Below are 12,676 nucleotides of genomic sequence, written 5' to 3'. Positions count from 1 at the left end.
AAAAAACTTCCATCTATAATTAAGGCATAAGAAATCTGCCATACCTGGGGTTTAAGTCAGACCGAATCTGCATGGTGGATTCAAGGAACTGAGAAAGTCTAAAGTCTCCAGTTAAAGGTGGAGTCATCTTTCCATCAACTGCAAAAGACAGAACAGCATTTTAAAATGTAAGTGTAAGCAAGATGCAGTTTTCAGGAAGAGGTAATATTTTCTCTTCATACAGTGAAAGGTATTTGAGATAAAAGGTCTTTTTTTCAAATCTGAAGAAGAAAAAAATATACAGAAAACTTGTTCTGTGTTCAGGTGCTTCGGCCTCCAACCGTTTCTGTGCTGCTGCCGGGCTTTGCACTGAGTACCCAGAACTGGGCACAGAACTTCAGGCGCAGCCTCAAGCGTGCAAAAGAGAAAAAGCCTTTCGGGCTCGCTCTGCTTCAACTTTGGCAGCCAAGGATGCAGTTGGCATCCACTACCACAAGGGCACGCTGCCGATTCACCGTCAGCTTGTCCTCCCCGGCCCTTTTCTGCAAAGCTGCCGCCGCCTGGGCAATGGCCAGCCTGCGCACGCACGGGGTTACGTTGTCCCTTAGCCACGATTCAGCACCGTCCTGCCAGGCCATCCCTCCAACCTGTCGCTTTCCCTGGAGCGGCAGCCTGACCCCCAGCACAGTGACAACTCTCACCGCTTTCATGTGTGTCCAGCTTCTTTTTCAATACCTTCACTACCTCTCCTCCTGTGTTTTAAGACGCTACAAAAATCACGTCTTTTTGTTAGGTTGTTTGTTTTCCTACATCTTTCCCCCTCTCTTAGCCTGTCCCTCCCACCTGCTAGCGCAGCAGACCTCGTGCTTCCCAACCCACCGCTGACTGCAGCTCGTGCCAGGGCAGTGGTGTAGGACCCGTACTCCAGCGGCAGGCCGAGGCAGCTGGGAACCACGTATCGCAGCTCTCCCATCCACACTGGCTGCGTCCACTGCCCTGCGATGCCGTTGCGGATCTGGCTGGTGATTCTCTTCATTGCCGTGTTTCGATCAGCAGGTTCCACTACAGTCTGCCAGGGCACAGAGGTCCAAGGGGTGAGGAAATGAAAGGACAGTGGTGTCAAGCCTTGCAAAGAGAAGTAGGGGGCCCTGATACCTTCATGGCCTGTTGCAAGACTTCCTTGTTGATGTTGACGAAGGCCACTTCTTGTCCAAGTATTTTCAAGTAGGCTGATATCAAGGGGGTTTCTGTTGGCAGCTCTTTCCATCCCAGCAGCTAGGGAACAGATTAGGAAACAAGTGAAGTTCCTTAATGCAATGCTTTACAAATGGCAGTTTAGCAAGGCAATGACAACTATTACTGACCAACCCAGCCTTCTTTTGCCCCTCATATTTCCTTGGTATTCTGTTAACAGTGTAGTGTTGCAAGTTTAGACGTCCTCCCTATCACTGTGATGTTCCCTGTCCACTGTTCACTTATTTAGAGTGAAAGAACTTTAATACAGAGGAGCAAGGCCATTTGTACTGTTAAACTCAGTTTGAAAGCACTGCACCAAATCATAGTTTCTCTCGGAGATAAGGAGAACTTCTTATAAACTACGCTGGGAAAATGGAGGAAGGAGAAAACCTGCCAGGTATGGGTGATCTTTGTACTGTGACATCTACTTTCCCCTCATCTCACTGCTCCGTCTGCAGTCATATCTGAGGTGGGAAGGAAGTGGGGCTGCAGCGAGACTTGCAGAAGATATCACAGACATTACAGGAGGAATATCTCCTGCAGTCTCACTGCAGATCCCTCTTCTGCAGACATACTCAAACTGACTGCTGGTGGGTAATATACCCTCTGAGATGAGCTTATCTTTCACAGTAAGCATCACTAAATATCCCCTCATGTAACACATGCATTATACTACTAAAAACACCTACAGCTTTTCCAAGCTCCTTTATCTTCTTGTATGTGGGATATTCAGCAAATGGGATGTTTCTTTTCATTATGACATCTGTGAGGCCTTCTGCTCGGATGCCAACCTACAAAAACAGTGTGAGAAGGAACAGTCTAAAACATACTTACAGAGTGGAAACTTAGGAGACAAATTTTGATATGAAAATTGTTCTATTTGCTTTATTACTAATTTAAGTAAATATTTACCTCTATCAGATCAGCCACTGAACCTGCAGAATTTGCCATCAATTTGGAAATTATTGTTGATGGGAACATAGTTCCTGGACTGTTCATAACAAAGATTTCTCCAGCAGCACCAACTCTATAGTTATCTGGGGTGGAAGCAAACAAAAGACCATTTTTCTAACCATTTTACTCATCATTCAAGACTGTGTTTCTGCAGCTTTTTCAGTTACTGACTCTAAGATACATCACTGCATAACTTTTAATTGTTCAGGTTCAAATTAATAAATACTTATTCCTGTTCTTTTAAATATTTAACTGCCACACTTAGTTCAATTTCTTATCCAAATGCAGAATCTTTTACAGAATGACAGGAGGCTGGAGCAGCAGGGAAATTAAACCAAAAAACAATAGAACAAGAGAGACCATTGAACTGACCTTAAGTATGCTAAGTATGTATTTCTGTAGCAAAAGGAGAAAGCTTCTACCATAGTTGTAAGAAGAAATAGATTAATTTTTTCAATAAGAAGTAAACTAAACATTTCAGAAACCAATCCTAGCAAGCATCTTACAGAATCTCTTTTTGCAGAGAGCAGCAGCTCTAAGGGGAAAAACTTTTCTAGACACAAACCACACAGGCACTGACAATTTGCATTCCTCCAAAGGACTTGGGAACCCTTATGAAGGGATTTCTAAAGTCACTGAAATGCTTTACTCACCAAAGTAACTGCCTGCTCGAATGACCTTGCTGTACCGATAGCTCAGCCTGTCCAGTTTGGGAGCTAGCAGCTTAAGGGCAATGTTGCAAGCTGAAGATCTAAACAAAGAAAGGTAATATATCCAGAAAGAAGCTACACTCTATCAGAATAAGAAAATGAATTCAGTTTGATGGCATATGCAGAAAACAGCGCACTTGATCCTTGTCTCTACTTACATGTTGTACATAAATGGCAATCTGCTCTTTGACAAAGACTTCATGTGGGAATATACAAAACTGGCCACTTGCAAATTGCTTTCCTTCATTGCCACGTTAGCTATCGTCGTGATCAAAGCAAGGGCAGGCCTTGTCTCAAAGATAACAGCACAAGCCATCATTCGCACCTCAGGGGGAAGCGATTGGTCTGCAAGGATCTGAATGAGATAGCCCTGCACCTGAAGAGAGGAAACACATTGTTGGGAATTACCGAAGACTGTCTGACTGGAGTCTGTATCATATAACACCTCTAGCTATCTATACCATCTGAAAGGCCAAAGCCTTTCCTACACTGGCCATGCAAGTTAATGGAAGGTCAATGGTGACTCACTCAACTTCAGAGAAAGGTCTGACAGAAACAGCCCTATGGCAGTGTTTTGCCTGAGAAGTCAGCAGAAGGTCTCTCTCTCTCCTCCTGATTCTTGAGGAAGATTAAATTATCCACTTCTAGGTGGCTAAATTTCTACCATACATAACAAACATCAGACTTAATTAGTTATATCGGTTGACTTCAGAAACAGTGTTTATATCCTGGAAATTTCCTACTGCACAATATTTATTATGTATTACCAGAAAACATTAGCTGAAATGTATGCTTGTATTCTGTTGTTCTTAAAAATAAGCAAACATAATGAAACCACAGATTTGATGCTATTGAATTAATTACCCTCAGAGTATACATTTTCTTTCTTCAGTTCCTTAAGTAAAGAAATTCCTGATAGATGCTACTTACTGTTTTGGGATCCTTCCAAGCTATCTTTCTCAAGGCCATGATGGCATCTATCTGAATGTGGATTGGGATATCAGAAGCACTGGATGAAGACATTGGAAGGAACTTCAGGATACGCTTTAAGCTGGCTGGTTCTCCCATGTTGCCAATGCACTTCAGAGCTAATTTCATTTTGTCTTCACGGCCCCTGCTGATTGCTTCATCTGCAAGGTCATGGATGGGCTATGGACAACAAAGCACAGTTCAACCTTTTCCACCTAATGTATATATATACATTGTCCATAGCATTCCCCATATCCAGTAAAAAGCCTATCACAATAAAGTAAATGGTTCCAATAAAAGCACTCAGTGATGACTGTAGGGGAGAAGAAGAAAAAAAAAAGATGTGAAAGCTGCATTTTCAGTGATGAAATTATTGTCTAATTTAGTAAAATGATTTATTACCTTTGTTCTGACGGAGGCCAATGAAAGGTGTATTTGTCTAATTGATTGATAGTTAATAAAAAAATGTCCAGTTGACATTTTCATACCAGTTCCAAAAAGAGTTAAGCCAAAGTAGCGTACATTAACAAGCTATTGGGAACAACCCACCTGAAGAGCTTCTTTAGGACATGCTGAGGTCTGAGAACAGTATCTGTTGACTACAGAACTATATCCCAAGCAGGCCACTTGCTGAAGCATAGGATTTTTCTGAATTCGAGAGCTGGTCATTAAATCCTGTGGGGAGAAAAAAAAAAAAAAAAGGAAAATAAATAAATAAAATTAAAATGAGCATTTAAGACAGTGCTTGGCATAGGTTTCAGAGAAGGAAAATCATCGCAGCTTATCTAGGGGGAGTAATTTCAGAATGATTGTTGTTCGCATCAAAACAAATTAAGTCAGCTTATAGACATTTCATTAGCAAGCTTCACTTAGGACCTTAGTTCCACACTGGTTTCAACATAAATAAACACAAATATTAGTTTATGGACTAATGGTGAACATCAATCAATAAATAGAACATCTTTAGAACAGAGTGTGTCTCAGTTACATTAACAAAGCACTGTCAGTTAATATATTTTGCTTCCTGCTTATGAAGAGGAATACTGACTAGAGATGGGAAAAAATCCTGTTCAGTATAAATGATTATGCTATTCTATTCACCATGCAAACAAAGAAAGATTTGCCTGTAGAAGGCAAGACACATTAGCCCAGCATACTAAAATGGTACTATTTCTCTGTTAAGAGAGAAGGGCTCTTCTATCACTATAGCAAAATGAAGACGCATTATCTTCTCAAAAATGTCAAAATAAGAAAAAAAATCATGCTTCAGCATTTGTGCAAAATTGGTATACGTGATGGGAGAACCCACGCTAGTGAACTTTACAATCAAAAGTTGCCATCAATTAACATTCTTTTTGTTATCAAATTGGAAAGATTCATGTGGATTTACTCACTGCTGCTAGTGGAAGTGTGTGTTCATCAGCTTTCATCAAATGGAGAGTCAAAGAAACAGTTAGAAGGGTCTGAATATAGTTGAGGTCGTCATTGCGAATTCTGGTCTTGAGGAATTTTAGTGCTTCGGTGGTGCCACTCACAGAAACTGCACTCAGGAGCCATCGCCTGCAAGCATATTAGAAAAAGAAGTCTAGCTCTCAGGTCTCCAGAAATGAAAAATTTCTTAGCAGGTCACACAATGAAATACCTGTAACGAGGTTTATCTGAAACTTGTCTCCAGACAGACTCAAGAGCGTCAACACTTGCTATCCGGCAAAGCTGGACCAGCTCTAAGAATCTGTATGCAACATCGTCATGGAAATCTTGTTGGTTATTCAGGACTATGTGCTGCAGTGTTTCTACTATCTGTACAACACAAGAGAGAGAAGGGACGTGTAATTAAACCCCTTGATATTTCTGATCATATTTGGTCGCTCTTAATTTTCAATTAGGAGAGTGATTCAAAGACCTAAAAATTCCATACCCGTTGCTCAGGGTTTTTTGTCTTGATCAGCTGAAGTGGCATCTGTGGCAGTACAGCTGGGAAGTGGTAGCGAAGGCTGCCATAGCTCTGCATGGGGATGTCTGGGGCACTGCCCCGCTCACTTCTCACCTCCAGCAAGGTGAGCTGCTGTCTGTCAAGGGACAGAGAGGAATAAAAAGGTGTCGTAAAGTATGTGTACTTACAGCTTTACCCAACTGCTGCTGGGCTTATGTCTCTTCTCATTTCAACCGGGGGTGAAAGGGACCACAGAACTTGCAATTATTCTCACTTAGAGAAGCAGCCCTGCATCCCACCTACCTTGCTTCCATGACAGCCACCCCAGTGGGCTCACTGAATGGGGAGATCTGATACACCTGCTGAGATGCAACCTCTGTGATCAGCGTGCCGCTGTCTGACTGCTTCAGCTTGTAGGAGAAAGCAGCAGTCCCTTTGGTGAGCCTTTCCTTCTAGAGAAGCACAGAGAGATCACAGAGTGAATGGAGCAGATGGCTCATGTTACTCATCTTTTCCATCTGCTTGGTGTGAGGAAGGTCTTCCCAGGTCTCACATACCATCATGTCCACGGGGCAGGGATAGATGTAAGCCATCCCAACACTTTTTTGCACCTTTTCCTGGCAATTATTCGAGTCCACAGTTTTGGTAACAGATACTCGGCTATTCTTTCTGTCTTCCTGGATGACGTACCTTGTGTGGCAAACACCTCCAATTCCAGCCTGAAAGGATCAGGAGAAGGAAAGAGACCTGAGAATTGTATCAGGATTTCCCAAAGAAGAGCAATCTTTGAAGAATCAGTAGGAGGGTAAGGATACACTGAGCCATGTTTTGGCTGAGGACAAATTGGATAAGGATTCACTGAACTATGTTTTGAAAGCTGTTACCCATTGCTCACAATTAATCCTACTCAACTAAAAAATGACACAAACACATGAAATAGACATATTTTAAGTTCAGTCAAGGAACTCAGAAAAAGTAATCAACTAAATAATACAAAAAATGAACAAATAAAATTGATCATGTTACTGCAGCAGAGAAGCTATGTAACAAACACGTTCATAGCTAATGGCTCCTTTTTGATGAAGGCATTGCATTTTAAACAAAGCAATTTGAGAAATGTCTTTAAAGAATTCCAGTAAAAGTAATTCCTTCAACACGTTCACATGTATTTTCTATGTGAACGAAAACCAACAGTTTTTCAACATGTATGCTTGAAAGGAGATTCAAATAAAGAGAAACATGAATGAAGAGCACCTAGAACGCATTCTTCCAGCAAAGTTGTTTTAGAAATGAAATGGGAAACACAAACCTCTTGTAATTCGTAGACATTCTGTGATTTTTTAATGGTTATCTGCAACATGTTCAGTATTCCTCTCACTATGTTAACACACAGATCTGGGCAGTCTTCTGAGGCATAAATGCTTCCAACCCGTCCACTGCTGTATTCAAATTTGAAGGGCCGGGTGAAACACGATGAGACTGCTTGGGTGATTTTGGAAGATCGAGTGAATGGATCCCTGGGCCAGACCCCATTGTATTCCTCCACTTGTGGAGAACGGACCTGAGAGGAAATTAAAAATAGATATTGATGTGAATAAAATTACGTTGGTACTAAAAGTGTGAACAGATTGGAAGAAATTGACCTAATCACTAGTTGTCTACTCCTTCCTTCCAAATTTAGGCTTAGATATCCATGTAGGAGTTGATTCTTTGATTCTTCTATCTGTTGCTTACTTTGTAAAATCAGTACGAGTCATGGGGCTCAATATTGCTCTTTTGTGGTAGAGAAGCAGTTAACACGTCCTTGTTAACTCTTGGGAAGATTGTGAGCAGTTTAGTCACATTAACTACATGGGGGAAAACATCATTCAGAAAGTAATATAATAGCATTTCAAATAAATCAAATGAAATTCCCTCCATTTTACTTCAGCCTTAAACTACAATAGCTGTGCCACAATCTGCTTTAGACTAAATTTAACGTTTACAAAGTAAAATTATTCTAACTCCCCCCAAAATATTCTTAGAATGCTTCATTTTAATTCTTCCCCTCTCAAAATGTTTATTGTTTTGACTAAACAAGCTACCATATTTGATCCATTGTTGGGAATTGATTAAACCAACACTTCTTCATTCATTTGCTCGTTTCCTTTTATGTACAGAAACACGGGGGAAATCAGAAGCAATTTTACTGACTCTGTTGAAGTTACTGCAAGTTGAGGTGTGTCTAACAGAGCACACTTTGGGGCACTTAACACAACAATTTCAAGATGAAGACAACAGTGAGAAGTACAATCCCTAACTCATAATTTTAATACCTTACCATCATTAATGACAGAAGTTCTACAGCTCTTCTAAAACCCCTGAGAGATGTCCTTTTTGATGCCTTCCACATTTTTTCCCAAGTGTGTAAACACAATCTATGCTCATTAATTACCTGCATGACCTTACATCTGTGTAGCTGCATTTTACATACCCAAGTCCTTTCTCCCCACAGGACTTGGAAAAATTTGTTGAAAATTGAATAAAATCTTAAAATCAGAGGAAGCTTAAGTGCCTTAAGTTAGAAATAAACATTTTGTAACAGAATCCCTGGTACTGACACCTCTACTTTGCATATGAGAAGCCCCTGCTACAAATAATTTTCACAGCAAGCACACGTAAGCAATTGGATGGTAAATCACTCCTCAATTTTGAAACTTCAGTTTGCAAACCTTCCTGAAACCTACAGTGCTAAGTTACCAATTCTGTTCCCATAGGCCTTCTTAGAACACAGGTGAGCAAAACACAAGTAAATGAACATGACTTAGATTCAGTACGGGTTGGTATGTTTGGAACAGGATGTGGTCAGTACCTTGAGGAGGTAAGCATTCTCTGATAGCCCGCTGATCTCTAGCTTGCTGCTCAAGCGCACACCAGCTTTGCCCAAACTTCTTTCTTGAAGCCCATTCAACATAAAACCTTCATAGCTGTACAGGTAACTCTTCCTGCTACTGAATCCTGGGTCTGTGGGGAATAACAGCCATTTATACAAAAGCTGTAAGCATATTCTAATGAATAGACATATAACAAAGTCACCAAATTGATAGGTAAAAATGTACTTACCAATGTCTAACTTCTGGCTGCCTACAAAAAGAAATAGAAAAACCACGAGTTATATCTGGTCTAAACCCAGTTGTTGTCAGTGAACTCAAGGAAATACCAGGGAAGAAGAATGAAGAAGGGATGCATAAGCTTACCCACAAGGGTGAGCACTAGTGCTAGTATGATCCCCCTCATAGCGAAGGTGAATAGGGCTCTGCCAGGCACGGCGAGACTTTTATGGAAGAATGTTCAGGAACACGTGGCTGTTTTCTGCTGAATTCTCAAGTTTTTTATCAGTTTATGTAAACACTTCTCTTTCTGCAATCATAACTTCTCTTCACAGGGAGTAAAGAAAATCAAGTATTACTTTGGCATCTCCGATAAAAAACCTTTGTCTGATTGAGCAGAAGTTTCAATGTTTCACCGTAAAACAGTCCTACTTCAGCATTTACAATAAATTTAAAATAGATGCGTTACTTGCTTTCCTAGATTGGGTCATGGCTGGCTGCTGATACATGGTCCTGCCACAGATGAGATTGGTTTCGCCCAGGTTATGTTGACCTGGCATCTGACCCAAGTTGTTATCTAGCTGATAATAACCCAATTAGCAGTCAGTGTCACCTACATTGACTGTGCTCTCCCTCTTCCCTCAGCTTTGGTTTATGGCCATTTCTGTAGGCCAGAGACTAAGCTAGATAAACCTTTGCTATTTATGTATTCATATGTGCACCGACACGCATGATTTAACCAGGCTACTGAGAAACAACATACGGAATCTATGTATTTATTGAAGTCACAGGATCAATGTGTCCTTTTCAGCTCCGGTCATACTGACCAGGAATATTTTTAAATGAACAAAAGTTTCATAATCATTCTGTAAATATTTTATCTTCCAAAGTAAATAGCAGCAAAATGTGAACAATTAAAATCTGCAGAGATTCTCAGCAGCAAGGCAAGAGGGACAGAAGTGCAGGTCAGCTAGAACTTTCACATTCACTACAGAACTAAATACAAAATGCAGCCAAGTACCTGAATTGATGCAGGCTTGCAGCCAACTTCATCACTAACGGTGATTTGTATTGATAACACAAGAACACATTCACAAAATTGTCTGTTCAGTTCACAAAATCGCCCAGAGCAGCCTGGGGCCCTGGGCAGCCTGGTCTGGTATTAAATGGGGAGGTTGGTGGCCCTGCCTGTGGCAGGGGGGTTGGAGATTCATGATCCTTGAGATCCCTTCCAACCCAGGCCATTCTGTTATTCTGTTCTAGAAACGTCAGGAGCATGAGAACAGCTCATCGTGTACCCTCAGAAATAGGAGATAAAGAATCAGTGGGCTCTTGTCAACCCTACAAAAAAGTTAGTCCTCCAAAGCAAGCTGGGTGGCAGTTAAATCAACAAGAACAAGGGCACATGATCTTCTGCAGTGGAAGATGTTTTTGGAGGCGCAGCTTCCAGCAGTGCAATAAATTGTGATCTTCAGATCACATGAAAACACTCAGTTATATTCTAATTCAAAATCTATGACATATTCGTTCTTCGGTTACTTTCTGTTCCCACAATAGGACTTACCACAGCAAAGTGTACTGTGGCAAAGTGTTTTTATGACAACAACGCAGTACATTTTCTATTTCAGTAGTTGCTAGTAACTGCTCTTTCTGGATTGTCAGTCCCACAGCTGTTGACTTTTTCAACTGGATTTCATCTGGACTTCAATTCCACTTGGAGTTCTCCTACCTCTGTTTTGGGAACTGCTACAGAATTCACATCAGAAGACTACACTGTTGTTGCAGGGATTCGCAATCAATTTATGCTCAAGCAGTCAAGTGTAATTTGTGCCTCAGTTGGTAAACTGTTCACAACAGCGCATGGCCAGCCCTTCTCTATATTTGTAACTGATTTTATTTTTTATAGTTGACCCTTTCTTTATAACAAAGTTATATGTTGTATTAAGTTGGAAGCCTTGCACAAATAAAAGAAATCCAAAGCTACTAACAAAAACTTGAATAAAGGAATATGAGTACAATGCCAATGTGAAAACTAAAACATAGCATACATCGTGGACTCATGCTTTAACTAAACTGCAGATTTGATAGGAACAGCGAACACAAGAGATCAGACATCTTGCAACAGATAATAAGTAAACTCAAACAATTTGAATGCTTCTTTCAAAGATCAGTTTTTGGATCCACTACAACTTCCTTTCATTCTTTGCCACTTACTTCCCTCCCAGATTAAATTGGTGGGAGTGATGGTAAAGAAGTAAGCATGTCTCGCCCACAAAAGCTTCATGGTAACTCCAAATTAAAAAAAGAAAGAAAAAACAAGTGCACACAAGTAGTAGAATTCAATGCACACAGCATTCTCCTTGTCCTGGAAACCCAGAAATATTTTCCATTCAAAAATAACCTGTTTACATTGGCATTATTTGGAGATTTATTAAGTAGTTTCCTTGGCCCAGTTAAAGTATATATACACCATAACCTCTGAGAAGAACGAGAATATGGTCTGCATTTTTTCACACATGTAGGAATGTATTTGTCCTGCTGCATCTACATAGAGCAAATCTGCAGCAGCTACTAGAAGCAGTACTTCAAACGTGGAAGGGGGCTGTTTTGGAGGGAAAAAAATTCATAAGCAAAGCTTTCATTTATTTTTTTAATTTTTTTTTTTTTTGCTGTGCAGTCTGCAAAAGCTATTTTGCATCATTCTCAAAGAAAGAAAATAAATGAAAAGCTTAACAAAAGTGAACTAAACCTGGAAAATAACTTCTACCCAATTAAGCTTGAATTTATGGTAGAAACACATTCCCATTATGTAGATTGAAAAAGAAGTCTAGATAACAGCACACAAAGCATGTTATATTTAATGATGTTGTGAAATAAAACAGAGAATGTAAGAGAACCATTCATCTTTTCAATATCACCCACAGGTGTACTGCACTTGTCATCTTCACTAGCACTCTCTCTTAAGTAGGCCGCTTGCCCCGTTGTCCCAGATAGACACCTCTGTGTAGTGACACACCTGCACAGCATTCATGGGAGCAGTCTCCCCCTCTGCTCCTCAACAGTCTCTGATCAAGTAGGCTCCAGAAGTTCTAATGCTTCACCATGGTGGAAACAATGTCACCACAATACCATCCAGGTGATCTGCAACACTCACACCATTATCAGCAGCAGCTGCACACTTAGAAGCTTCCTCATCACTGCACAGAGTAATCCAAAAACTCTAGGCAGTGCTCTCCTTCTTTACAGAGAAGGAACTGACCCTGTACCCAGGCCCATGAGGCTAGCTCAGGACTCAACTGCATACATACTTCTAGCACAGTTTGATTCTACCATACAAACATTCAATTAAATTTCCACTTCTATGATATGAGTCACAGAGAGAAAAAAAAAAAAAGTTAGTACAATATAACGAGTTTCCTAATCATTCAATAGGCACAACAGATTAAATAAGTTAATATATTACTTTGCTCTTCAAAATTATCATCCTAAAAGTGATCATTGAGAAAAATTGCTTTGTAAAATAGTCCAAGCATGCAGCAAGAACATGTTTAAGTACCTCCAGAAAACATTAGAAAGCAATAACCTCAGGACAGCAGCAGCCCCTAGTGGCATCCTCAACTCACAGTGGCATGTGTCAACTACGGATTTACAGATCTTGAGTAAACTGGTTTCAAAATAAGAATCTTGCAAGTAAATTATGTTCTCTCACTTCAAATCACAGAAAATTGTGAGTTGGAAGAGATTCACAAGGATTGAGCCCATCTCCTGCCTCATCACAGGATTACCAAAACTCAAACTGTTGTCTG

At 40.4% G+C, this 12,676-nt stretch overlaps 1 protein-coding gene across 1 annotated transcript in view; it reads right to left on the bottom strand.

The window, feature by feature from the left end:
• LOC122160760 (vitellogenin-2) overlaps positions 1-9,087 on the bottom strand; it is a 20,168-nt gene extending 11,081 nt beyond the window's left edge. The window contains exons 1-18 of the mRNA XM_042819623.1: positions 9,018-9,087; positions 8,884-8,904; positions 8,633-8,784; positions 7,091-7,342; positions 6,339-6,500; positions 6,085-6,233; positions 5,767-5,917; positions 5,491-5,648; positions 5,243-5,408; positions 4,398-4,523; positions 3,810-4,028; positions 3,038-3,255; positions 2,823-2,920; positions 2,128-2,252; positions 1,905-2,006; positions 1,135-1,254; positions 859-1,048; positions 45-138 (exon numbers count right to left, since the gene is read on the bottom strand). Of these exons, the coding sequence (XP_042675557.1) occupies positions 45-138; positions 859-1,048; positions 1,135-1,254; positions 1,905-2,006; positions 2,128-2,252; positions 2,823-2,920; positions 3,038-3,255; positions 3,810-4,028; positions 4,398-4,523; positions 5,243-5,408; positions 5,491-5,648; positions 5,767-5,917; positions 6,085-6,233; positions 6,339-6,500; positions 7,091-7,342; positions 8,633-8,784; positions 8,884-8,904; positions 9,018-9,057 (2,543 nt within the window). The 5' untranslated portion in view covers positions 9,058-9,087. The remainder of the gene's footprint in view (positions 1-44; positions 139-858; positions 1,049-1,134; positions 1,255-1,904; positions 2,007-2,127; positions 2,253-2,822; positions 2,921-3,037; positions 3,256-3,809; positions 4,029-4,397; positions 4,524-5,242; positions 5,409-5,490; positions 5,649-5,766; positions 5,918-6,084; positions 6,234-6,338; positions 6,501-7,090; positions 7,343-8,632; positions 8,785-8,883; positions 8,905-9,017) is intronic.
• Between the last annotated feature and the right edge of the window lie 3,589 nt (positions 9,088-12,676).

The sequence above is a fragment of the Centrocercus urophasianus genome, unplaced genomic scaffold (assembly GCF_019232065.1).
Source record: "Centrocercus urophasianus isolate 14NV4802_14NV808 unplaced genomic scaffold, USGS_Curo_1.0 seq_18, whole genome shotgun sequence".
In the NCBI taxonomy this organism is placed as follows: Eukaryota; Metazoa; Chordata; class Aves; order Galliformes; family Phasianidae; genus Centrocercus; species Centrocercus urophasianus.
This window is presented reverse-complemented; position numbering and strand designations above follow the sequence as displayed.